Here is a 25,464-nt window from a genome sequence, read left to right on the forward strand (position 1 = left end):
TTTGCCGAAGACAAATATTTTTCGCCAACTGAAATATCAAATATATATTGATGTAATTTGGAATTATAATTTCTCTAATGTGAAATCTAAAAAATTTGAAAGAACCTAAGTGAAAAAGGTGGAAAGTTTAAAAAGATCATAATTTGAAGACTAATTTGGTACATAAGTTAAAAAAAATATTTGAAGTGTGAAAAAGATAGGTTTGACAATTTCAGCTCGAAATTAATTAACCAGAGAGATAGTATTGAACTTATTTTATTTGTGACACAGTCAGTTTGAACTAGACTCAAGAGGGTATGTCTTCCACGGATGTTTCCATGTATGTTACTTTGTAGGCAGTTTGGTCTATACAACTGAAGTACAAGAAATTAGGATCTGGTTTAAGAATGATAATCAAATAAATTATAATAATTAATATGAAACGTTAGTTACAAGATTATTGATATATGGTGTTTTTTGACATCTTGTATATATGTTTTCTAATTGTTTTTCAAGTATTTATCGAGTCTTCCTAGTCATTTTCGAGTCATTCAGGTCTGGAGCTGGTTTGGATGGAGGATGGACCAGTTTGAGTAAAAGAGTGCAATTTGGTGATTTTCACGCAGAACAGTCTTATGGCTGTTCCCGATCGAGCGGAGCGCTCGAGTGCATGTTCCAGCGGCAGGGATTTTTAAGGAAACTACAAGTTATTTCGGGATTTTCCCTAATCATCCATTTTTTTTCTCCTAGCCGCATGTGGCTTCCATATATCTTTTTTTCTCTTTCTATTTATTTTATACGCTAGTTTTTTGAGAAGAAACAAGACCCTAGAATTCCATTGTTGCGATTTCATACTTTGTAAAAGGAGAAGGATCTCTATCTCCCCTTAGAGAAGAACCCCCTGAACCCTATCTCTATTTCTTTTATAATTGCAGTGATGTATTTTTCATTTTCAATCTTTGTGTTTTCTTGCTTCATGGCTGAGTAGTCAACTTGCTTAGACTAGGATGTTAGATCTGTGGGCTAAAAATGAATAAGTTATAAATCGATTGTCTTCATTCATTGCAACACTTACTGCTTGTGTTAAACTGGTCATTTAGCATCTGATCACATGTTTAATCTATTCATCAAAAGTGTTATAGGTTGCTAGACATTGAATGAATGAGCATTGCATCCCTAACCAGCGAAAGTAGATGTTAGGGTGTTTTGTGAACATATCGAACTTGATCTTAATGTTTGTCATCGCGTCTCAGTCCAAACGACAGTATAGATCTGAGATCGATTGACAAAAGGTGAAGCTCCACGATAGTGGGCTGATCTATTTGTGTGTTAAGAGTTCTAGACTTGCTTTTAATTGAACTTGAATAATTGTTTGGCTCACAACTGTTTGACACCCGATGAAACCACCCTAGGCTAGCATTCTTAATCATCTGAAAACCTTAAACCAATCTCTTACTTGCTTGTTACGATACCTTAGTCTTGAAACCCCCTTATTGTTTTAGCTTAATATTAATCCAATAAAGATAAAGTGAAATTGTTGGTCTCTGTGGATTCGATCCTAAAGTGCTACATCGACATACCATTCGATTGTGGTAGTGTGTACATAAGGTTAATTGGTGTGTGTATACACGTAATATCAATTATACCAAAAGACATAGATCTGTGTAGAAGTACAAGAGAAGAAAAAGACAAAGCTCAATCTCATTGATAAATTGTGATGAAAATACTAAGTTAAACTTTGGAGAAAATCGATGTAGTTTGCTCTTGATTCGGCTTCATGATGGCAATATCCACATCAAAGCAGTAATTCTTCACACAACCTTTCAAGATTTTGTCATCGTTAAAGGTAACTTGAATCAACATCTATCAATTCGTATTTCGGTCAATTTGATTAGATATTCCAAGCAAGTTGAATCGAATGGTAAAATTTTCCACCGGTCGGGAGGCCGAACTCTTCTTCAGATATATTAAAGAGTTCTTGAAAAATAGAGCTGCTCATGTAACATAACAGAAAAGCATATCGGACTTTATCAGTCATGTAAACCACAAAACAACCCTTCTTTACAAAGGTTGAGCTGCTAGTAGTTGATCTATGGAATGAGATTATTTCCCTGCTTAAGTTTGCTCTTTGTTGCCACTTCTTGACCATCTTGATTAGCTTCTTTGTGTTCATCATTCTTTTCTCGAGGAAAATATTCTCTAATTTGGAAAGAAAATAATATATTATTTTGCAAGTTGTGATTGATGAGTAATGGTATAAGCGTTGTCTATACTATTATTTGAGAAGTGAATTTTCTTACTTGTCATGATATCCATGATTTTAGGTAATTTTGTTTATTTGTCATGTTGTTATGATTTTGATTAATTAGTCATCAATATAAATGTATACAATTATTTAAACTTTATAAAATAATTAGAAATAAGGAATAAGATAAGAAATCTAAATATTTTACTTGATCCAATCTTTAATATAATAGAATCTTTTCAAACTTACTATTTTCTGAATTTGAAATAAATACTAGATATATGTCACAACTCATATATTGTGGTTTTTCTTTTTAATTTTTACTTCTTCTTTTTTTTTTTATAATTATGAGATGCATGTGTTAAGATGATTAATATAATGTAATAAAATTTAATGTTATTCTTCCATTATCAGTCAGTCACAAGTTCTCTATCGATTTCTTATCAACAAATTAATTTATCAAAATTATTATAAATTTTTAATATATACAAACTTATTTACCACAAGTAATATTTAGATGATATCAAACTTAGTTACTTATAATAACACATATTTCTTGCGTAATGACTAGAATAACATACAAAGACGAAGAAAGAAATGAAACGTAATATAAAGTCCAAAATACCCTATTAAATGAAGTAAATTAAAAATTAGAAATACATTAGAAAAGGTGACTATTAAAAAAAACATTCATAAACAAAGATTAAAAAAGACCCCCTTTTATTGAAAGCCCCTTTCCCGACTCGTGAGCCCTAAATCCCTCGATTCCTCTATTCTCGAATCTCTTGCGTTTAGACTCGATTTCGCCGAGTATCAATCTTGTTATCACCCTTTTCTACCACCAAAAACTTCGATTCACATGGGAAGAGAATTTACATCCCATTATATTATTTAAGTAATCTTCCTTTTTTTTTTAACAACTCATATATTGTAGTTTTTCTTTTTAATTGTTACTTTTTTTTATAATTATGAGATGCATGTGTTAAGATGATTTATATAGTGTAATAAAATTTAATGTTATTCTTCTATTATCAGCCAGTCACAAGTTCTCTATCCATTTCTTATCAACAAATTAATTTATCAAAATGATTATAAAATTTAAATATATACAAACTTATTTACCATAAGTAATATTTAGATGATATTATTATGCGATATCGCGGAAAGTCATCTAGTTGCATTATATAAAAGGATAGAAACTATAAGAAGGTTAGAGGCAAAGCAACACCAGGCACAGACATGCTTCTCTTGTTCTTGTCAGTGGTCATAAGGGTCACAAGTAGGCAAGCCATCCATATCTACAAACAAATTGTTAATTAAATTAAACATATAGATGGTGAGAAGACATGAGGCATAAGTATTGTTAGTTCTTTCATCTTTGATGATGTACACAAGAGTGAAAGAAAGACTAGATCAGGACCCGCCCGCGGGCGGGTGTTTTTTTCTGTTTACGTAATGTAATTAAATTTTTACACCATTAAATAATGTATCAAAATTATAATACAAATGATTAAAAAAACATCACATAATACAAATATTGCTGAAACATAATTTGAGCACACTGTGACAACAAAATTGAGGTAATTCAAAAATATATGTGAGGTAAACTTTTAAAAAAATGAAAAACCGAACTTGGATAATATAATTTAAGTTGGGCCATATTTCAATTGACAACCATTAAAATATGATGAAATATATAATTATAGTATGATATATGAAATAGATAAATAAGGTATATTTTTTTTTTGGAAATTTATTTATTCAACAGCTATGAAAAAATAACATATTTAAATTTTGTTTAAGATTTGTAAACGAACTTTTAAAATTTATGAATAATATTGAAATAGTTAAAATTTAATTAGAAGCTTCAAATTGTGTTAAATAGATAACTATTTGGTCATTTAGATTTGAAAAAGGCCCATAATTTAAAAAGCTCATGTGTAACAGATTTTTTTTTTCCGGGAAACAGTAAAACATTTTTTTGGAAACTCGGGAATAACAAACTATTGATGTTCTCTTATCTCTCTCTATCTTCTGCGATCTCTCTAACTTCCTCTATGAGAAGAAACAAAAATGTACTCGATTGTGCACCTCGAAGTAATTCTTATAAAGATAGATGATCGAGAAATTTAATTCCATCAGAAGAGCTAATGCAAGGTTATCAACTGTAACCCTAATCAAGTACTTTAATTAAGTTTTTTGTTTAGATATATATTGATTCATTGAACTTGCAGATCTTACAGTGATTTGGAGATATTAGACATGGAACAATCAGATCTTCAAACTTGCTAGATCCACCGACGACTTCATCTCTTACGATCTCTCCAAGTGAATTTATATTATATTTTAAAGATTTTGTAGGCAGTAGTTCCATCTTTAAAACAAAAAGGTAAATCTAATCTCACATAATTGTTTTTGATCTATAACTACCACTTAATATTTATTTTTTAACAACCAAATAATGGAATGATTTGAAAATGTACGAAGAACACCAGAAGCAATTAGAATTGGATCGTGCTTGGTTAAATTCATTGGAATATTTTATATTTGTAAAATAGCAACTGTTAACTAATCTTTGTTTTTCATTTAACAGAACAAAATAAATTATTATATACTGATGGTCATGAAGCAAATTCCTACCGAAGCTTTGCGGTAGACAAATAAGTATATGACTACAGTTTTTTTGAATTATCTTATAGTAGAGTTAGATCTTTAGTTTCTAGATTATAGTGATAGGCTCAAGAAGGTTTACTATCATAAGAAGAGAGGAAAAGAAGTAGCAGAAGAGGAGTGTTGAGAAGTAAAGAAGTTCGAACAGTAAGAAAGGAGGGGAAAGCTTCTATTTCGAGAAGAGTATTTGCAGTTACAACAGTTAGTTGAGCTGAGAGTTAGTATAAAGAGGAGTCTGTAATTCTTGAAGAGCTTATGCTTTGTTGTAGTTTGTTATGGACGTTATGAGTATGTACTTCTCAATCGTGATGAGATTGAGGATCTAGAGTGAAACTCGCCATGAGAGTGTAGCTCAAGATCATACTACAAAGCTAGCTATCTTGTACTTCGTTATTCAATAAGAGAAGAGTATTATTCAGTTACCTAGATCTAAAGTCTATCACTGGTGCGGCGAAACTGGTCGAAATCACCAATTCAGAAGAGCGATGGTAGAGACGAGGAATGGGAGTGATCGAGAGAAGGCGACAGTTGCAGAGCCAACAAAATCGATGGATCTCCAGCGGATTCAAGACGATAGGGATATGATGAAGCTCCGTTACGATACGATGGCTCGGAGCGATCGATCGACGACGACGAGGTTAGATTCGATGACTACGAAGGTCGAGTCCGTGGAAAAGAAGATCGAAGCGATAGGCGTCGAATCAACTACAAGATTCGAGACATTGGAGAAGAAGATGACTGATATCACGAATCTATAGACTCAACTAGAAGATACAGCAGTCTTCAACCAATGACCTGGGAAAGAGATTGCCTCACCTTCACAACCTCGTGTTGATCAGGTACCAATCATGATCTCTGAACCGGAAAGATCTCCAACTCAGCTAGGTTATCGGGGAATACAAGGAACTCTTGTGAATCGTGATAAGTTGCTGCGGAAAATTGAAATGCCTGTATTCTCTGGTCCATTGCCATTCGATTGGATATCTCGTGTTGAGAGATTTTTCAGGTATGGAAACTACAATGAAGAGAAGAAGTTGTATCTGGTATCATTGAGTTTAGAAGGTCCAGTGTTGCAGTGGTTTAATGGAGGAGATTATCAGTGATCCGTTTGCGAATTGGGAAGAATTCACAAGGAGAATGTTAGACAGATTTGGGGGTCCAATTGATAATGATCCAGCTGCAAGGTTGTTCTGTTTACAGCAAGAAGGAGACATTGTGGATTACGTCAATGAATTTGAGGCTTTGAGGAATCAAGTGACAGGGATCGATGAAAAGAACTTGATTAAGGTGTTCTTCAACGGCCTGAAGTCAGAAATGAAAGAGGTGATCCGCATGAAGGAGCCAGTAAGCTTGATTGATCACAAACTGGCGGTATTGAGAGTACAACCTTCTGTAAAGTGGTTAGTTCTGCGACTGGTAGTGAAGGACACAAAGCATCTCAACGTCATTCTAACAATGCTCGTGATGGCAACTATTACAATAAACCAACAGGAGAGAATGTGAAAAGCATTCCAGGAGATAAGAAAGAAAACATTCCTCCTCAACGTGCCAACACGAGACCAAGGTTACAATTTTCGGATACAGAGCTCGATCGCATGAGAAAAGACAAGGTCTGCTTTAGATGTCAAGCACCTTGGACTCCAGCTCCTAGGATGGAGTGTCCGAATCGCCAATTACGAGTGTTAACGGTGATCAATGGATTAGAGCTTGAGGTTATTGATTCAAAGGAAGAAGAAAAGCTACAGAATAAGCAAGACCAACAAGTTCTACACACATTGTCGCTTAACTCGTACTTGGGCATTCAATCCCCAAAGACAACTAAGATGAGGGGATACATATGCAATCAAGAGGTGATAGTCATGCTCGATAGCGGAGCATCCCATAATTTCATCTCACCCGAGGTTGTGGACAAGCTGCGATTGAAAGTTTCTGCAGATAACTGCATGAACGTGTTTTTGGGAAACGGAGTGACTGTGAACGCTGTGGGAACTTGCCAAGCAGTCACTTTCCAGTTAAACAAAACCAACTTCATAAGTGAATTCATCTCTCTAGAACTGGGAAACGTCGATGTGATACTTGGTATTCAGTGGCTTGAAACCTTAGGCAAGTGCGAAGTGGACTGGAAGGAGTAGGTCCTTTCGTTTGTCTATAATGGGAGCAAGGTGAAATTGTTTGGGGAGAAGACCCTACATTGCACCAAGTTCTCCTTCAAGTCATTGAAACAGGTATTTAGAGCTAGCAAGTCAGGAAGAGAAGTGTTGCTTGCTACTTCTACTGCTACATCGTCGACTCCAGATATTTCACCAAAGTTCTCACTGCTACTCTAAGAATTTGGAGACGTCTTTGCGATTCCAACTTCATTACCTCCACTCAGAGGAAATGAACACGCAATTACGTTGAAACCAGGAGTTACTGCAGTATCTGTTCGACCTTATCGGTACCCACATGCCAGCAAAGTGGCAATGGAACAGATGGTGAACGATATGCTAGTGTCTGGTATTATTCGACCAAGTACTAGCCCTTTCTCTAGCCCGGTGTTACTTGTCAAAAAGAAGGACGGTTCTCTTCGTTTTTGCGTTGATTACAGGTCCCTCAACAGAGCTACGGTGCTGGACAAGTATCCTATACCGGTTATTGATCAACTTTTGGATGAACTCCATGGGGCATCTGTGTTTTCAAAACTGGATCTCCGTTCTAGTTATCATCAAATCAGAATAATGGAAGAAGACATCCCTAAAACCGCGTTCAGAACAGTGGAAGGTCACTACGAATTCTTAGTAATGCTGTTTGGCTTAACTAACGCACCGGCGACCTTCCAAGCATTGATGAACAAAGTTTTTAAACCCTTCCTCCGTAAATTTGTCTTGGTGTTCTTTGACGATATTCTGATCTACAGCAAGGATCATTAGTCTCATGAAGAACATTTGCGGTTAGTGTTACAAGTCTTGAGAGAACAGAGGTTGTTCGCGAATCATAAGAAATGTTCTTTCGGTGTGCCGTCAGAGGAGTATTTTGGTCACATGATATCGGTTGAGGGGGTAGCAACAGACTCTGCAAAGATCAGTGCTATGCAAGAATGGCCAGAACCGAAGACAGTGAAACGACTACGTGGGTTTTTGGGTTTGACAGGGTACTATCGAAAGTTCATCCGAGACTATGGCAGTATTGGTCGACCACTGACAGTGTTATTGAAGAAAGATCAGTTTTTATGGTCACAAGAAGCACAAGAAGCGTTCAACAAACTGAAGTATGCTATGGTTCATGCCCCTGTATTAGCCTTTCCGGATTTTAACAAAACATTTGTTATTGAGTCAGATGCATCAGGGTTTGGCTTGGGAGCAGTAGTGATGCAAATAGCGTTTTTAGTCATGCCTTGACGCCACGGGAACAGTTAAAACCAGCTTATGAGAGGGAGCTCATGGCAATTGTGATGGCTATACGTAAATGAAAACATTATCTTTTGGGCAGGAAATTTTAGGTCCATACAGATCAACGTAGTCTCAAGTTTTTGTTGGAACAGAAGGAGGTGAATCTTGAATATCAGAAATGGTTAACAAAGATTTTGGGGTTTGATTTTGAGATATTCTACAAACCGGGACTGGAGAACAAGGCAGCTGACGGTTTGTCACGGTCAATGTCAGTTTCTACATTGTTACTATCTTTAACGGTTCCAACAGTCCTACAATGGGAAGATCTATTCAAGGAGATTATGGAAGGTACAACGTTACAAGAGACTATTAAGAAGATTCAAGCAGGTAATTTACAGTCTAAGAAGTATCAAGTGATTGAAGGAAGATTGTGGTCGAAGCATCGCCTGGTTATTCCGAAATCATCACGCTTCATCCCTGTGATTCTACATGAGGCAAATGACAGCAAATTTGGTGGTCACTCAGGAGTGTTAAAGACGGTTAAACGTGTGCAGTGCTCGTTCTTTTGGAAGGGAATGTTCAAGCAGATTCAAGTGTATGTTGCTTCCTGTAGCGTGTGCCAGACGCATAAAAATTCTACACCCTCACCTGCGGGATTACTTCAGCCTCTACCTATTCCTGATCGTGTGTGGGAAGACATCAATATGGATTTCATTGAAGGTCTTACGACATCGAATGGCTTCAATGTGATCTTAGTGGTGATTGATCGCTTGAGCAAATTTGTGCATTTTGTGAGTTTAAAACATCCCTTTACGGCGTTAGATGTGGCAAAGAGGTTTGTATCTGAGATCGTTCGTTTGCACGGATTTCCGAAGAGCATTGTATCTGACAGAGATAGGATTTTCTTAAGCTCATTTTGGACGGAAGCGGTTCGTCTAGCTGGGACTACACTGAAGTATAGTACAGCTTTTCCTCCGCAAACAGATGATCAGTCTGAAGTTTTAAATCGATGTTTGGAAACATATTTGAGGTGCTTCAGTTCTTCTCATCCGCGGTCTTGGCATGCTTACTTGGCATGGGCAGAGTTGTGGTATTGTACCACATACCACAAGTCCTTACAAACAACTCCGTTCAAAGTCCTCTATGGCCGAGATCCTCCTCCCTTGTTACGCTTTGAACATGGTTCTACGGCTAATTTTGAGCTTGATGTTGCTTTACGTGAACGTGATGAGATGCTAGACGACTTGAAGCAGAATCTATTACGTGCACAGGAGATTATGAAGCAGCAGGCCGATAAGTCAAGGAGGGATGTTGAGTTCAAGGAAGGTGATATGGTTTACCTGAAGCTGCAGCCTTACAGACAGAAAACAGTAGCAAGACGTTTCTGGCAAAAACTAGCTGCTAAATATTATGGACCGTATAAGATCATTGCGAGAGTGGGGATGACCGCTTATAAGCTACTCTTACCTGACAAGGCCCGTGTTCATCCTGTATTTCATATCTCTCAGTTGAAATTGGCGTTGGGTCAACAGGAACAGAGTACCGCTTTACCACCAGGAGCTATTGTTGCAGCAGAGGAACCTTTGGAACCGGAGGAGGTATTGGAAAACATTATGGATCGAAGGGAGAGATGGAACTGTTAGTTCATTGGCGTGAGAGGTCACCACTTGAAGATTCGTGGATGTCATTGGAGGAGTTCCGCGTTTGTTTTCCTTCGTACCAGCTTGAGGGCAAGCTGAATTTCGTTGGGGGAAGTATTGATAGGCTCAAGAAGGTTTACTATCGTAAGAAGAGAGGAAAAGAAGTAGCAGAAGAGGAGTGTTGAGAAGTAAAGAAGTTTGAACAGTAAGAAAGGAGGGGAAAGCTTCTATTTCGAGAAGAGTATTTGCAGTTACAACAGTTAGTTGAGCTGAGAGTTAGTATAAAGAGGAGTCTGTAATTCTTGAAGAGCTTATGCTTTGTTGTAGTTTGTTATGGACTTCATGAGTCTGTACTTCTCAATCGTGAAGAAATTGAGGATCTAGAGTGAAACTCGCCATGAGAGTGTAGTTCAAGATCATACTACAAAGCTAGCTATCTTGTACTTCGTTATTCAATAAGAGAAGAGTATTATTCAGTTACATAGATCTAAAGTCTATCATATAGTCAGATGTTTTATCTATGCATATATTTGTGAGCAGGTGTCTGATGGGCATCTTTAGAGCCAGAGCTTTGTCAGGAGGTGAAGGACATGAGAGAGAGACAAAACATGATGCAATCTGTATCCAAGTTAGTGCATTTTTAATAGCTTAACAATATAGTAATTAGGCTTTGAACTGAAAAATGGTAGTTAGGAGGGTAACCGGAGATTGTTTGATGAATGTTGATTGAAGTTATTGGTAACAGAACATGCCATTGGTATCACTTTAGATGAAAAATTGTAGAGTCATATAGGATTAGAAAATACATCGTTGAGTTAGAGTTTAGTTTACTGTATAGTATTGGTTGAATAATAATGCATTTAAGGATTCTTGGGAATCAATGTTTATGTAACAATACCAAAAACAAATAAAATTTCAATTCTTGAAAGACAAAATCCAATATAGCTTGTAACAAATAAAAACAAATGCACTTTCCTAGAGTAACTCCATCTTATAAAATAAAACAACGTCATTTTCCAAGAGTAAGGTTACGTTGAACTCGCTTAATGAGAGTTCTCATGCACGAGCACTGAACTTTAGCATCCTAATACATTCAAATAATTGTATCAGAAATAAACATCTACTTTATTAAAATTCTAAAAAATACAAAGATTATAGAACATGCACGAGCACTGAACTTTTTCACCCTAATAATAACAAATGATTGTATCAGAGATAAACATCTACTATATTATAATTAAAAAAAAATACAAAGATTATAGACTAACAGTTTGATCAGCTAAAACAATTTCTAATGTTTCAACAGCATAAGGTGGGTTTTGTACCCATGAGTGAATCAGTTTCACTTGAACACGCCACACATCCTTAAAGGGTTTAAGATCGCTGATCAAATGAAACCTTTTGTTAGCAGACATGTTTTTTTGTAAGGTAAGTCGTAAAAGAATGTGTAGAATAGAAGTTGAACTCGGGTAGAATATATAGTGGAGAGACAAAACCCTAGTTGAGAAGAATTATATTTGCTTATTTTGCAAGGTATATTAGGCGAAATAAATGAAAGTAATATTTTGTCGATTGTTTTCGAAATTATGCTAAAATAGTAAAATCTTAATGATAAGATCTTGTGCTTGTTCAGTCAATAACCACCCTCGCAAGGCATCTCTTGTTTGCATTAATATATAGAATATTTTGTTTACCGTGTGTTATTGTGAAACCAACAAAATAAGAAAGGGTAAGATTATATCGGTGAAATTCGAATATTGCGTGTATTGTTTAGTAGTTATGGATCTATATGTTTAATTAAATTAAACATATAGATGGTGAGAAGACATGAGGCATAAGTATTGTTAGTTCTTTCATCTTTGATGATGTACACAAGAGTGAAAGAAAGATATGTGTTCTAAACCAAGAGAAATTCGGAATACCGGTTAAATTAAAGTAAACCAAACTGAATCGAATTGAACCGGTCACAGCTTACCCTCTTAAACCAACAGAGTTTTTATATAAAGGCGAAGCCCTAAAAGCTAAGCCGAACAAAATCTCCAATGTCGGTCGGTTATCAAATTCAAGATCTTTATCATTGGGTTTCTTCTCTAACCCCGTCCGTCTATGATTTATTGTCGCCCCAGTCTTATTTGCATCCATTGCGATGGATACAACATGGTGATTGACTATTCTCGTCTGATTCTTATGATTAGATGGCATGATGTTTTGTGGTCTGATCTGCTTGTGTCGTGTGATTGATTTGCCATGTTCTCTGATCCAGTTTCATAGATAGCTTTTCTGTGATAAAGATCTGATCCTTAGTGTTGTATTACTTTGCTAGCTCTGTCTTGTAGGTGTTCTTATAGTGTGTTTCTTTTGATTTTGGTTTGGAGAAAGTGATGATATGAAATTGTCGCCCCAGTCTTATTTGCATCCATTGCGATGGATGCAAGATGGTGATTGACTATTTTCATCTGATTCAATCGAATTCAATTTTTTTGTAATGTTATTATAGGATGTAGTGTTGTGGATATGATGAAAAGGCATATAATGTTTTGTGACACCCAGTCTGATCTGCTTCTGCAGTGTGAGTGATTTGCCATCTTCTCTGATCCTATTTCATTGATAAAAAAACTATGTTTTTCTGTTGCAAAGATGTGCTTTATTTTTTGTTCGTGTGTGTATATCAGAGGAATGAGGATCTCTATTACCATACGTCTGCAAATCTGAATTACTATGTTGATTCAAAGACATGCACTACCATCTGACCTCTTTCTTTTTTTTTTTAATTTTGTTTCACTGCAATCAATGATGAATAATATCGTCCATATTTAATGATAATCCCGTGATTATTAATCACTAGATCACCATCTTTCGGCTGAGATTGCAGTTTTTACTCTTTTATTTTGTATCTAAATTGCCTATGGTATCTGATGTCCAAATTTATAAAAAAAAATAGTTGGACATTTCGTTTTTCAAAGGCAGAAACTGAATCTGAGCAGGCCTTTGCGACACAGCTAGCTTAATCACATAAGCTACTTGTTACTTTTTACCTGTTTACATTCAATAAACCCTTGTGTGTCTATCTTTTTGGTTCATAATATCTTTTTTTTCGTGTGTTTTGGATCATGAGTTGGGTTTGACTGAAGTGGCTTCTTATGGATTATTATTCATTCACTATTTGCTTACTTAACAAATGACAGCCTGTCGTTGTTTGGTTTGGTCCTGACTTTTATGGATTTCACCTTGTACGTTTCTTGCCTTGTCTTAGAATGTAGCGTTATGGATAATGATGAAATTGGCATATTTGTTTTGTGACACCCAGTCTGATCTGCTTCTGCAGTGTGAGTGATTTGCCATGTTTTCTGATCGTACCTATGATATAGTCCTGATTTTAAGTGTTGTTACTTGTTTGTATCTATCTATATGTTCTGAGTCGTTACTTTTAAAGGTAGTGCAATAAGGAATTGTCGCCCCAGTCTTATTTGCATTCATTTCAGTGGATGTATTGTGTTGATTGACTAGTTTTTGCCTGATCCTTCACAGATTTAAGTCTTGGATGTTTCTTGTCTGAGCTGCTTCTGCAGAATAAGTTATTTCCCATGTTCTCTCGTCAATCTCTTACCCAGATCTGTTTTCTTTTGGTGTTTGGATAGAGGAATGAGGATGAATATTACCATACGTCTCCAAATCTCAATCAGACATGCACTACCATCTGACCTCTGACGAAGTATCATCTTGTTAATTTATTGAATATCAACTCTCTCGGGGATTTTAAATTCTGCCAAACGATCTGAATGGTAAGATAAACGTCATGCTCTCATCGCAGCTGGTTAAACCTCAAGTAAGACCTTAGTGCTAAGTTCGGGATCATCATAATCTATCTAGATTGGCTCTTCTTCAAGAAGGGATGTTAGCTTGTATCCATGTAATCTGTGAAATTGGACAAAGTAAATAATGCATTTAGGGGGCAGTACAGCATCTCTAGTAATCAGATCTGTTACTTTCCTTTTTACTTGGGAAAGAAATTGCCATCCCTATGACATGCGAAAAGTATGCTCTTATGTCTTCTTCTCTTAATGTCAGTTTTCAGTTACTGTAAGAGGACAGAGTAGTCAAGTCCTTTTAAAAAAAAAATTTGTATTGTTAGTAATTAAGAGAAAACGTTCGTCTAACATAGTGTTAATGGTGAAGTGGAATAGAGAGTAATGTGGAGTTCGGTTGGATCTATCATACCCCATATATCTTTGAGCGGTGCTGAAAGCATGCACTCAAGAAAGATTCCTCAAACCTTATTGAATGAAGCTCAGTACCATTCAGGACCTTGCTGCTGGAGAATAACATAGAGGTGTACTCTCATATAATAGATGTAGCACTGCCGCAGAAACGTAATCCATATGTACATATTACACTACATTACAGAGAGTATGTTTCAAAGTCTTGTCTAAGAATACAAAGTAACTGCTTCAGAGACACTGTTGTTCCCCAAGTATAGCCATTCATCAATCATTCCAGAATTCATGTATAGTTTATAAATATAGCCAGCGAAGAAGAAACATAAAACAAACACTGGAAACCAAATTAGAAATACGTCTCTGAGCATTCCTCTGAGAAAGGAATATTAGAACACGTCTGGATGGAACCGGCCAGGGATCGAACTATTATTCTGCTGAGCTTGTTTCAGATGAAGCGTGAGAGCATAGTTGTTAACCTCCAGAGTTCTCAGCTGTTCCTGGTACTGACTAACCATCTGCCTCAAACCCTGCAACTCCTGACTCTGATCTTCAGTCTCTCTCTGGCGCTTCTGCTGCGTCACCACGGCTCTTTTCAGTAAACTATTCTCCTGGACCATAGCTTCTAACTGCTGCTTCAGCATCGAGTTCTCCTGTTGGAGACTGCTTCGCATCGCTGCGTCAGCACCAGCACGAGCCTTGATGGACTTCTCCAAAGCTTCTAGTGCTCTTGAAGCACGGTCTTTGGCGTCATTCATGTTTGAAGCACTCATCATCTCCCTGACAAAGAACTCAACCCACTCAGTGCTTTCCAAGTTCAAGACTTGCTCCTTCTCTGATCCTCCTCCTCCTCCTACTTCAACTTTTGCTTGTTCCTGGACTAGAGATGGTTCTGGATTCTGATTGGCGGATTCTAAACGAAGCTGGTTCAAAGACCTAATAGCAGAATCAATATCATCTCCACATTCCTCTATTGCTCGCTCAAGAGTCTAAAAAAATCTCAAGAAAAGTCACAATTTTTCAAAAAACCCCAAAATAGAAAGTTGGAGACTTTGGAGATGGAAAAGCTGACCTGATTATCCATGTCGGGGAAAATGGCGGCGAGGTGATCGAGGAGAAGCGAGGAGGAGAAACGAGAGGAACGGAGTTTCTTGGAGAGGGGAGGAGAGGAAGTTGCGGAGGACAAATCGTCGAAAAGAGATCTCTTGCTGCCGCAAACAACCGCAGACATGTTATCTGCTTCCTCCCTCAATCTTCTTCCTTCAGATCTCACCTTTCCTTTTTTTGACTTTCTCAATTTTTAAATGTCTCTGATCTGAATCTGATGATGATTGCCGGAAACCAGACAACAAAGGAAAAGTCAAACCCTTTCGGATGTTCTTCGCATCTAATTAAGTTGATCCAACCACCACCCGGAGTCGGACCCAATATGGGCTTAACGCGAAAACTAAGCAAAATGGGACTAATGGGCCTTATCACGGGCTTAGCTGTTTCACTCAATCAAACGGTACCGTTTTGCGTGGAATTAATACGGACTTTAACTCGATATGCTCTTCTTAGAAAAAAAAATCATTCTCAATATCCCCTCTCTATTCTCATTACCCTCGTGTATTTGTACTTCCAAAAATAGCCTTTCATTTATTTATTATATTTCTTCCACCTCAATAAATTAATGAATTATGGGTTACATCTCTCTCTTCTCCACATGCTTCGTATCATCGTTCTTTTTCCATTGATAAATTTGAAGCTTCAAAAAATAGGTAATATATATTTGTTTTTGATAAAATTTGTTCTGAAATATTATTAAAATAAAGTGTACATCATAGATGTTGTATTTAATGCAAAAAATGATGGGTATTTCAAGGGATTAAAAACGATTTATAAGACTGTGTTTACGGACTGGTGGATTTATTATGTCCGTTTTTATAGATTTTGTTTCTAGAATATCACTACAACAAAGTGTACATCATGAGTAAAATAAAAGATTTAAGATTTGATGAGTGTTTCAGAGGTTTAAAATGATTTTTAAAAATGTGTTTATGAGTTGGTGGGTTTATTATACCGTTTCAGAAGAAAATTTTTATGTAAAATTATTAAAACAAAGTATACATCATGGATAAAGTAAAACAATGTAAGATTTGATAAGTATTTTGAGAGATTGAAAATGATTTTTAAAACTGATTTTAAGTTAATGGGTTTTTTTTTTTGTAAAAAAAGTCAATAGGTTCATTATGGCCGTTTTTGAAGAATTTTTGTCTGGAATATTATTAGAACATAGTATACATCATGTGTACGGTAAAAAATGTAAGATTTGATGGGTATTTCGAGAGACTGAAAATGATTTTTATAACTGTTTTTTGGGGTTGATGGGTTTATTATGTCTGATTTTGATGATATCTGTGTATATCATAGATAATATTAATAATGTAAGATTTAGTGAAAATTAAGAGAGGTAAAAATAATTTTTAAAAATGTATTCTTTGGCCTTTGGGTTTATTTCTCTCTTATAAAAAAAAAGATAAGTTACCTACCACATATATTTGAAATAGTCATAGAAGATAATAATAGTGGTTTAATCAAACAATATCATCCTAAAAAGTAGATAAGTTTGTAAACGAAATTTTTTTTGGGTATTACTCAAATTACTAGCTTTACCGAGACAAAACGGTTATATTAACCGGGCCTCGTGGTCTGGTGGTAAAGGAACCTCGGCTGAGGTGCCCGCCATCACGACTTCGAGCCCCGGCCACAGCGGATTTAACATCCCTTCCGCTGGGGCGCTGGACCCCCTACGGGGGGATAGTTGGGACTGTGGCTGCCCAGATACCAGAGTTATCAAAAAAAAAAAACGGTTTTATTAGATCCAGTTGGGTTTGGGTTGGATCCGGATGTATCAGGTAGTGTAAGTTGGGTCATTGTAGTTAAATGATTCCATTAAGGGTATTGGTTTCAAACAATTCTAAATCTATAGACTTTACCAATTTTGTATGTCAGACAATTATAAATTTATAGATTTTTACAAATTTTATAGTAGTATTGTAATGAATTAGTATTAGTAAAAGAATGATTGATATCATCATTGCAAAAATGGCGGAGGGAGAGGTATGAGACCGTGGTTTGAAAATGGACTAGTTCAGGTTTTTGAATGTGTACGTAATTTTATTATGTTTTCATCGTGTGTAATTTGGACTATTACAATTATTGGTTTTATTGTGTGTAACTCAGAATACTAAAATTACTGGATTTATTGTGTGTAACGTGGTATACTAGGATTAATGGGTTTTATTATGTGTAATCCAAAACCCCTATATATTTCAAGTAGGATGTGTATTTAGCATATATAACTCATATATTATCTATTAGTATACTATCTTTATAGTAAATAAGACTACTAAAACTATTTAGATTATTATTTTCTGTAGTTGTAGGAATATTTATCATTTTTCCAAAATGATTCATTAACTTTCATGGTTGTTGTGTGAATGTAATGCTATAGTAAGAATAATCTATCAAAAATACTTATTTTTGGTAAATTGTTTATGTTATACTCTTCCTTAATGATACTCGTTGTATAAAATCATTGGTTTTACTAAAAAATATTTCATTTGAACATGGTTTTACTAATAAAATTTAAAATTTGCCAAAATATTACTACTAGAATATTACCAAGAATTACTAAGTATAAGATATATAACAGCTGCACTTTTTACATGAATATTTTTTAAAGTGCTATACATATACATTTTACATAGGTACTTTTTATATTATTGTTTTAACATGAGCAAAACAAAACGAATTTTATGAAACATAAAATGTTTTTAAATTCTAAAATAAGAAGATAAATGTTTTAAAACTTTATAAATGATGGAAGATGTAATGTGATATATTACCACAACTTAATATTTACTGACAAACAAAATGTGTTTGTAGAAGAAATACTTAATAAATTTTCCAGACATAATAAACTTAATAAAATTAGTTATTCTAACATGTCTTTTGCAACCGATACAAGTTTTAACTACCTCGAAGAAAAGTTCAAAACAATAAAGATACTCAATTTCTTATTTTTTGTCAACTTGACGCAGTCAAGTGAAGTGTTAACACTAAGATGACATGGACAGTAGTCTTCCTTCAATTTTAACACCATGCTTACTCAGACTCATACAACATATTCTAAACTATAAACTCTATACAACCATGCACGGCTTATGTTTTTGACACCAAAACAATATAGGGATTGCCTGCCCACTTGATTGAAGGTTCAAACAGAAGCTCCTTCTCGTTGGTCTCATAGAACTTAATACCTGCACATTACTCTTTGACCATTAGCACATCTTACAGATGTGAAAATTACGTAAAAATGGGAGTAAGACTTGCCATGAACTGTGGGTGAAAGGCTCAGTTTCTCGAACTCAATGGATTCTATACAGAAAGTGCCAATGTAATCTGCAATATGGGTTGTGCGGAGCTCCGAATAATCTTGCAAACAACCTATAAACAGGAGAATGAAAAACTAAAGCTTATATACAGAAGCATAAATTGATAAGAAGCAGGAAACAAAGAGAACCTTATCAAGGTAGGGCCACATGTATGAGATAAATCTGTGGAGCCAAGCCAGTCCACCTTCAATATCTTGTAGAAAGAAGAATATCAGTGTCATCAAGTAAATCAAGAAGCTAGAATGATTCAATATGTTGAGTTAACTTACTCTTTCATAGTCAGGATTCTTCATCCATAAAGGGATACCAGGTAGAAGATCAAGAAAGAGAGTGATGCTAGTCTCAACTAAATATTTATTTTAGTCTTAACTAGGCATCTCAACAATTTAATACAGCTTACTCAAAACACACAAAAATTGTATCAGTTTTCGGTCTGTGTAACATATACCTGATAATAAGATTACACAAGTTTTTACCCCAATTTCAAAGCCAATATTCTTTTTCTACAGACACATTTATTAAGTTTCCCCAAAAAAATTTTCAAACCTAGTTACAAAACGACCAAATAACTATCAAATAAAGAGAAACTAATCACTTACCACAAAGAAAAAAACGATGTGATTCTCGACTTAGGGGTTTTGGAGGGGTTTCAATCACAATGAGGGACAGAGAGACTTGAGACACGAGAAATAAGAGAGAGAGATTGATGAATTCTCGATTTAGATGGAGAAGGGACAAAGAACGATGCGACTCTGCTGCTAAGGGGCTTTGGTTTTCCGTCGCAAGAGGGAGAGAGTTTGGGGTGGAGAAGGAACGATGTCGTTTCGCTTTTAGTTTGGTCGGATTCTAGGGTTAGATTTAGGTGGGTCGGATCTTTAGGTTGGGCCCTTGTAAATAACCTATTTCATTAGGTGGTAATTTGTAATAAATATCGTTGATAGCTTAGCTGTAAATGTCGGTGACCGACGCAGGGTGGGGGACAAGCGAATAATCAAATCGTGGAAAACGAAATATGAAATGAAAATTAAATGGAAATGTGGGTGGAAGGAAATTGAGATCCAAAATTCTGGTATTTTAAGGTCGTAAACTACTAACTCAGTCACTACTACAGAGCCAGTAAAGACTATGATTTGCTTCACCACTTGCTCCCACTTATAAAAAAAAGGTCAGTAGATCAATATAGTCTCTCTTGCTTGCTCTTTCTACTAGATCGGGATCTGGACCTTTTCTCTTACACTCTTCTCTCTCTGCTCATAAAGTTTCAATCTATTTGGGAGGAGGGAGATCTGTGAGTCTGCAACCCCTTTTCTCTGGTAATCTTTTTACTTTTGGACTACACCAAGTCTATGGCTTTCTTTAAATGTTTCTTGCCTCTTCTGGGTATTTCTGTAAATGTCTATGCTCTTTTCTTCTTTGTTCTACTTATGTTTGCTCAAAGTAAATATGCTTTGAGCTAGAAAAGAAAAAAAGTAGTATGCTTTGGGTTGTTTCACTTTTTAGTTATAAATTCAAGTGTTTTTTTTGTTTGTTGATTTTTTTATCTGCTGTTTCATGTTCTCTGCTCTGTCTTCTTTTTACCTTCTCTATAGTATCATATTATCATGTGATTAAGCTCAGAAATTGGAGATAACCCGTCAAACAAAGTTTAAAAAAAACAAGCTCAAGTATGAGAGTAGCCATTAGCCAATAGTATCTACACAATGGTTTGCTATCAGTTCTGTAGAAACCCAACATCCTTATGGATCTTCCTTAGCCATCAGTGTAGATCTTCCCTAGCCTCTTCTAAACCAGACCTTTTGATACTTTTACTGCTCACTATAGTCTTTATATATTTGGTGTTGCAGGTGCATGTGACTAGCGATTGTGCCTTGGGTCTATAGGAGGAACATGGCAATGGGGAAGTATTCTCGTGTAGATGGGAAGAAGTCATCAGGCTATGGCTTAACCATCACCATAGTCTTAGTTGTTTCTCTCTGTTTGGTTGGGGCCTGGATGTTCATGTCTTCTTGGTCTGCTCCTACCGAGTCTGTTGACTTCTCTTCTAACCAGACTCCAAAGGATGTGGAAACTACTACCAAGACTTATTTCACAAACGAAGAATTTGACAAAGGTTCCAAGACTGAGGAAACTGAGGTTGTGACAGAAAGCAACGAGGAGAAGCCTGATCCTGAGAGCTCTGGTGAGGAGAAAACGGAGCAGGTTGAGGAGAAAAAGGAGTTTGAAGACAAGAATGGTGAAGGGGATAGAAAAGATGGAGAGGGTGAGTCAGAAAGTGATGAAACGAAGCAGAAAGAGAAGACACAACTGGAAGAGAGCTCGGAGGAAAACAAATCAGAGGATGGTAATGGAACCGAAGAGAATACTGAAGAAAACACTGAGAAGAAGACAGAAGATAGCGCTGGCGAAACTGAAGAGAACACTGAGAAGAGCACTGGTGACCAGGCCGAGATTACAAAGGAGTCGAGCAGTGGAAGCGGGGCTTGGTCTACACAATTGGTTGAGTCGCAGAACGAGAAGAAAGCACAAGTGTCCTCAATCAAATGGAAAGTCTGCAATGTGACAGCTGGACCAGACTACATCCCTTGCCTTGACAACTGGCAAGCTATCAAGAAGCTTCATTCCACTAAGCATTATGAACATCGCGAGAGGCATTGTCCTGAGGAATCTCCAACCTGCCTTGTTTCTCTTCCCGAAGGGTATAAGCGATCCATCAAATGGCCTAAGAGCAGAGAAAAGGTAAAGCTTCTTGAGACCCATTATGTTATTTTTCAGTGATACCAATTTAACTCTTTTATGTTTTGTGTTGACACACAGATATGGTACAACAACATTCCTCACACCAAGCTTGCACATGTGAAAGGACATCAAAACTGGGTGAAGATGAGTGGTGAATACTTAACATTCCCTGGTGGTGGTACTCAGTTCAAGAACGGTGCTCTTCACTATATCGATTTCCTCCAAGAGGTACACCTTATTCATTCAATGTCTACACGACTTTCTCATTGACTATTAACATTGATATGTGTATTGATTGCAGTCATATCCTGATATTGCTTGGGGAAACAGAACACGTGTTATATTGGATGTTGGGTGTGGTGTTGCTAGCTTCGGAGGATATCTTTTCGACAGAGATGTGCTTGCTTTGTCATTTGCACCCAAAGATGAACACGAGGCGCAGGTGCAGTTTGCTTTGGAACGTGGTATCCCTGCAATGTCAAATGTTATGGGAACCAAGAGATTGCCTTTCCCAGGATCTGTTTTCGATCTTATCCATTGTGCTCGTTGTAGAGTCCCTTGGCATATTGAAGGTGGCAAACTACTTTTGGAACTGAACCGTGCATTGAGGCCTGGTGGTTTCTTTGTCTGGTCAGCGACTCCAGTTTACAGGAAGACCGAAGAAGACGTTGGCATATGGAAAGGTTTGGATTTGGATATGAATAAGACTGTTTACAGATGGTTCTTAACTAACATGTGAGATGTTTCTTTATGTTCTGTAGCTATGTCGAAGCTAACAAAGGCAATGTGCTGGAAACTAATGACGATAAAGAAAGATAAACTGAATGAAGTTGGTGCTGCCATTTACCAAAAGCCAATGTCGAATGATTGCTACAACCAAAGATCTCAAAACGAGCCACCTCTCTGCAAAGATTCTGATGATCAAAACGCCGCTTGGTAGCTTATCTCTTCCCTTTCTCACATCAATGCAATGGAACTTTGTTGCTAAAGTGTATGATTGCAGGAATGTTCCTCTTGAGGCATGTATGCACAAAGTGACAGAAGACTCATCAAAACGCGGAGCAGTTTGGCCTGAGAGTTGGCCAGAGAGAGTAGAGACTGTTCCTCAGTGGTTGGATTCTCAGGAAGGTGTGTATGGAAAACCTGCACAAGAGGATTTCACAGCAGACCAAGAACGCTGGAAGACTATTGTTTCAAAGTCATACCTCAACGGTATGGGAATCGATTGGTCGTATGTGAGAAATGTGATGGACATGAGAGCTGTCTATGGAGGGTAAGTACTGAAGAAAACCATTCACCAATATAAAAACTGACTCCATGTATTTGTTATTAAATGATCTCTCTCTTTCTTGGTTTCAGTTTTGCTGCTGCATTGAAGGATCTGAAGCTGTGGGTGATGAATGTAGTTCCTATCGACTCAGCTGATACGCTACCAATTATATATGAACGTGGTTTGTTTGGAATCTACCATGACTGGTGTGAATCATTCAGCACTTACCCTCGAACTTACGACCTTCTTCATGCTGATCATCTTTTCTCTGCACTGAAGAAGAGGTATGTAGATATACAGTACACTCACATATCTCTGTGACCTTTTCTTGATTGCAAAATCTGATGATTGTATATATAAACAACACTCATTCAGGTGCAGCTTGGTGTCGGCAATGACTGAAGTGGACAGGATACTCAGACCACAAGGAACTTTTATAGTAAGAGATGACATGGAAACAATAGGAGAAATAGAGAAGATGGTGAAATCGATGAAATGGAATGTAAGAATGACTCATTCCAAAGATGGAGAAGGAGTGCTCTCTGTTCAGAAGTCATTGTGGCGTCCTACAGAGGTCGAGACAGTTACATGGGCAATAGCCTGAGGTGAATGGAAACTAAGAAGAATAAAATGGGTTTTTTTACTTTCTATAGTTTCATAATTAAGTTTTTTCTTTTATGATCACATTGATTGTTACTTGTATTAGTCCAATATTTGTATCCCTTTTTCCTTTGCATTGACAAAAATTGTATACAAGACAATTGTCTCAAAAGTGTAAACTTATGAGTTTATGGTTTGCTCCTAAGCACCTATGAAAAGTCATACATGAAATCTTATATGAGGACGGACATGCACATATAATAATCATCACATTTGTAAACCATTCTAAGTAAAATATAATTATGACCTTGTAACATGGCCAGATTATACATGAGTTTTAAGTTTAACAAAGAAAAACAACAGTCTAGAACCAGATTTTTGATTAAACAAAACACCAGTCTCATCATCTCTTGTAAGGCTCAAAAGGATATCTCTGAAACTCAGATCCAAAGGTGATAGATTCCTCATCGAGTTTCTTCTTCAACCTCCTCCAAGTCCTCAACTTATTAGACTGTATTAACCCTTTATACAACGTCTCAAACGTTAGCTTCTGCGGCAAGAAACCTCTCTCTATCATCTCCACAAAGTACCCACAAGCCTCTTTCCATTTATCCTTCCCACACAACCCATGAACCAACGAAGTGTACGAATCCAAATCCGGACCCGTTTCGCTTCCTTTAAGATCATCCCAAATCTCTCCCACAATCTCCATCTTGCCCAAGTTTATAAACGTACCCAACAGAACATTATAAGTGTTCGTATTCGGCTTGCACAATCCATCTTTCATCTTCTTATACAGATTCATCGCCCCGGTAGCATCTTTTCTTCCTTTGTACTCTTTGAAAAAGCAATTGTATGTAGCGGAAGAAGGGCTTATCCCATCTCCCACCATTGCTTCAAGCAGCTCCTCAGCTTCCTCCAACCTCCCACAAGAACATAGACACTTCACAACGGAAGTGTACGTTTCCGTCGTGGGGCTAATCCCTTTGGCCTTCATGAGTTTCAGCTTATCCAAACTCAGCTCGGACTTATGAGCTCTGCTGTACATATGAAGCACGATCGAAAAGCTCGTGACATCAGGTTCGATCCCTCTCTCACGCATTTCATCGAACACCTTCTCGGCGTTTCTCACGTTCCTCTCAAACCTCTCCTCGGGATGCAAACTCGCCGTCCGGCAGATCCCGTTGAGCAGAACGTTGTACGTCACGACGTTAGGCTCGATCCCGGATCCGATCATCTCCGCTAAGAATCTCTCCGCCATGTCGATCCTCCGCAGCTTACACCAGCCGGCGATCAGAATCGTGTAAACCTTCTCGTCGCATCCGAACTCAGATTTGCGTTCGTTGAAAACCCCAACGGCTAACTTCGTGTGTCCGTATTTACAAAGCGTGTCGAGGAGAAACGCGAACTCGTCGACGCCGAGACGGTTCTCGAGGAAGCAAGGCGCGTCGTCGAAAGCTCGGACGGCTTGGCGAGTGAGTCCGGCGGCGATTAGACGCTTGACGAGGATGAGAAACGTCTCCGAGGAAGGTTTGAGGTTCTCCTGCTGCTCCATCTCGACGATTAGCTGTCGAGCGACGTCGAATTGGCGGACTTTTCCGAGGATGTCGATGATGAGGTTGAAGGAGGCGAGCGTTGTTGTTGTCGAAGGAGATGGTAAGGAGCGTAGGTACTGGAAGAAGGAGAGGGCGATTTTGGAGTTGTGGCGGAGACGGAGGAGGGTTTGGTTGATGAGGTGAGGAGAGAGGGAGATTCCGTTGAGCTGCAGAGATGATTCTGTGAAGTGGAAAGGGTTGTGATTGGTCACGAGGATTTGGGAGATTAGCTCGGCGTCGTTTGAGGGTTCGAGTTTCGGGAGGTTGAGAGAGAATCCGGCGGCGGCGGCGGTGGTGGAGAGACGACGGAGGAGTGGAAAGGCCGGTGGTGAGATTTTTTGCTTCAGCATCTTTCTGCAATGTTCCGTTTTGCTCTGAACAACTCAAAAAAAGATAATTGTGGTTTTCACACTGCGGTTAAACCAAACTGGACCGAGCCAGATTTTTCAGAAAAATTACTGATCGGTTTAACCTGAATAACCGAATCAAAACCAAAAATAACCAGACTTTTAGATGTTGAGATTATTCGGTCTAAGAGTTGCACAAAACTTCAGCTACTTTTATTCAAACTTCTGTGTTGTCTGACCGCTGTTCATGTACATTACATGATAACGATATGATTACTACATTGATGAATCAAAGAGAACACCCAGAGTTTGTGATCTGTTTATATGTTTTATTTGTGGTGTAATATTAGAATATGTCTGA

The 25,464-nt window shown here is 37.2% G+C and overlaps 4 protein-coding genes, 1 long non-coding RNA gene, 6 other non-coding genes and 1 pseudogene across 12 annotated transcripts; 8 read left to right on the plus strand and 4 right to left on the minus strand.

Annotated features, from left to right (window-relative positions):
• Window positions 1–1,839: 1,839 nt before the first annotated feature.
• Window positions 1,840–2,183, minus strand: LOC106374815 (auxin-responsive protein SAUR68-like). The gene has a single exon (XM_013814755.2). It carries the CDS (start codon window positions 2,153–2,155, stop codon window positions 1,871–1,873), a length of 285 nt encoding a protein of 94 aa, XP_013670209.1. The 5' UTR covers window positions 2,156–2,183; the 3' UTR covers window positions 1,840–1,870.
• Window positions 2,184–12,004: 9,821 nt separating this feature from the next.
• Window positions 12,005–12,087, plus strand: LOC125591017 (annotated as a pseudogene).
• A 189-nt stretch (window positions 12,088–12,276) lies between these two features.
• Window positions 12,277–12,365, plus strand: LOC125591013. The gene has a single exon (XR_007327002.1). It is a non-coding gene; the product is annotated as a small nucleolar RNA U31b (small nucleolar RNA).
• A 47-nt stretch (window positions 12,366–12,412) lies between these two features.
• LOC125591018 lies at window positions 12,413–12,499 on the plus strand. Its single transcript, XR_007327006.1, has one exon. It is a non-coding gene; the product is annotated as a small nucleolar RNA snoR4a (small nucleolar RNA).
• Window positions 12,500–12,571: 72 nt separating this feature from the next.
• LOC125590971 lies at window positions 12,572–12,658 on the plus strand. The gene has a single exon (XR_007326967.1). It is a non-coding gene; the product is annotated as a small nucleolar RNA Z195/SNORD33/SNORD32 family (small nucleolar RNA).
• Window positions 12,659–12,684: 26 nt separating this feature from the next.
• On the plus strand, window positions 12,685–12,773 carry LOC125590974. The gene has a single exon (XR_007326969.1). It is a non-coding gene; the product is annotated as a small nucleolar RNA Z196/R39/R59 family (small nucleolar RNA).
• Window positions 12,774–13,169: 396 nt separating this feature from the next.
• On the plus strand, window positions 13,170–13,255 carry LOC125591020. The gene has a single exon (XR_007327008.1). It is a non-coding gene; the product is annotated as a small nucleolar RNA snoR4a (small nucleolar RNA).
• A 79-nt stretch (window positions 13,256–13,334) lies between these two features.
• On the plus strand, window positions 13,335–13,423 carry LOC125591016. The gene has a single exon (XR_007327005.1). It is a non-coding gene; the product is annotated as a small nucleolar RNA U31b (small nucleolar RNA).
• Window positions 13,424–14,260: 837 nt separating this feature from the next.
• BNAC07G09870D lies at window positions 14,261–15,509 on the minus strand. Its single transcript, XM_013816924.3, has 2 exons — window positions 15,189–15,509; window positions 14,261–15,105 (listed from the first exon to the last, which is right to left on the minus strand). Exons 1-2 carry the CDS (start codon window positions 15,345–15,347, stop codon window positions 14,506–14,508), a joined length of 759 nt encoding a protein of 252 aa, XP_013672378.1. The 5' UTR covers window positions 15,348–15,509; the 3' UTR covers window positions 14,261–14,505.
• Window positions 15,510–18,494: 2,985 nt separating this feature from the next.
• LOC125590252 lies at window positions 18,495–19,524 on the minus strand. The gene is made up of 3 exons (XR_007326558.1): window positions 18,825–19,524; window positions 18,684–18,748; window positions 18,495–18,607 (listed from the first exon to the last, which is right to left on the minus strand). It is a non-coding gene; the product is annotated as an uncharacterized LOC125590252 (long non-coding RNA).
• On the plus strand, window positions 19,516–23,383 carry LOC106376796 (probable methyltransferase PMT24). 2 transcript variants are annotated; one of them, XM_013816921.3, is made up of 9 exons: window positions 19,516–19,720; window positions 19,815–19,868; window positions 20,400–21,291; window positions 21,370–21,519; window positions 21,593–21,974; window positions 22,053–22,227; window positions 22,295–22,564; window positions 22,651–22,845; window positions 22,937–23,383. In XM_013816921.3, exons 3-9 carry the CDS (start codon window positions 20,443–20,445, stop codon window positions 23,163–23,165), a joined length of 2,250 nt encoding a protein of 749 aa, XP_013672375.1. In that variant the 5' UTR covers window positions 19,516–19,720; window positions 19,815–19,868; window positions 20,400–20,442; the 3' UTR covers window positions 23,166–23,383. The 2 variants fall into 2 exon arrangements, with proteins under 2 accessions (XP_013672375.1, XP_013672376.1); XM_013816922.3 differs by lacking the exon at window positions 19,815–19,868 and having other exon boundaries at window positions 19,541–19,720.
• Window positions 23,384–23,422: 39 nt separating this feature from the next.
• On the minus strand, window positions 23,423–25,384 carry LOC106376797 (pentatricopeptide repeat-containing protein At2g13420, mitochondrial). Its single transcript, XM_013816923.3, has one exon. The coding sequence runs from the start codon at window positions 25,104–25,106 to the stop codon at window positions 23,565–23,567; it is 1,542 nt and encodes a 513-aa protein (XP_013672377.1). The 5' UTR covers window positions 25,107–25,384; the 3' UTR covers window positions 23,423–23,564.
• Between the last annotated feature and the right edge of the window lie 80 nt (window positions 25,385–25,464).

Source organism: Brassica napus, chromosome C7, assembly GCF_020379485.1.
Source record: "Brassica napus cultivar Da-Ae chromosome C7, Da-Ae, whole genome shotgun sequence".
In the NCBI taxonomy this organism is placed as follows: domain Eukaryota; kingdom Viridiplantae; phylum Streptophyta; class Magnoliopsida; order Brassicales; family Brassicaceae; genus Brassica; species Brassica napus.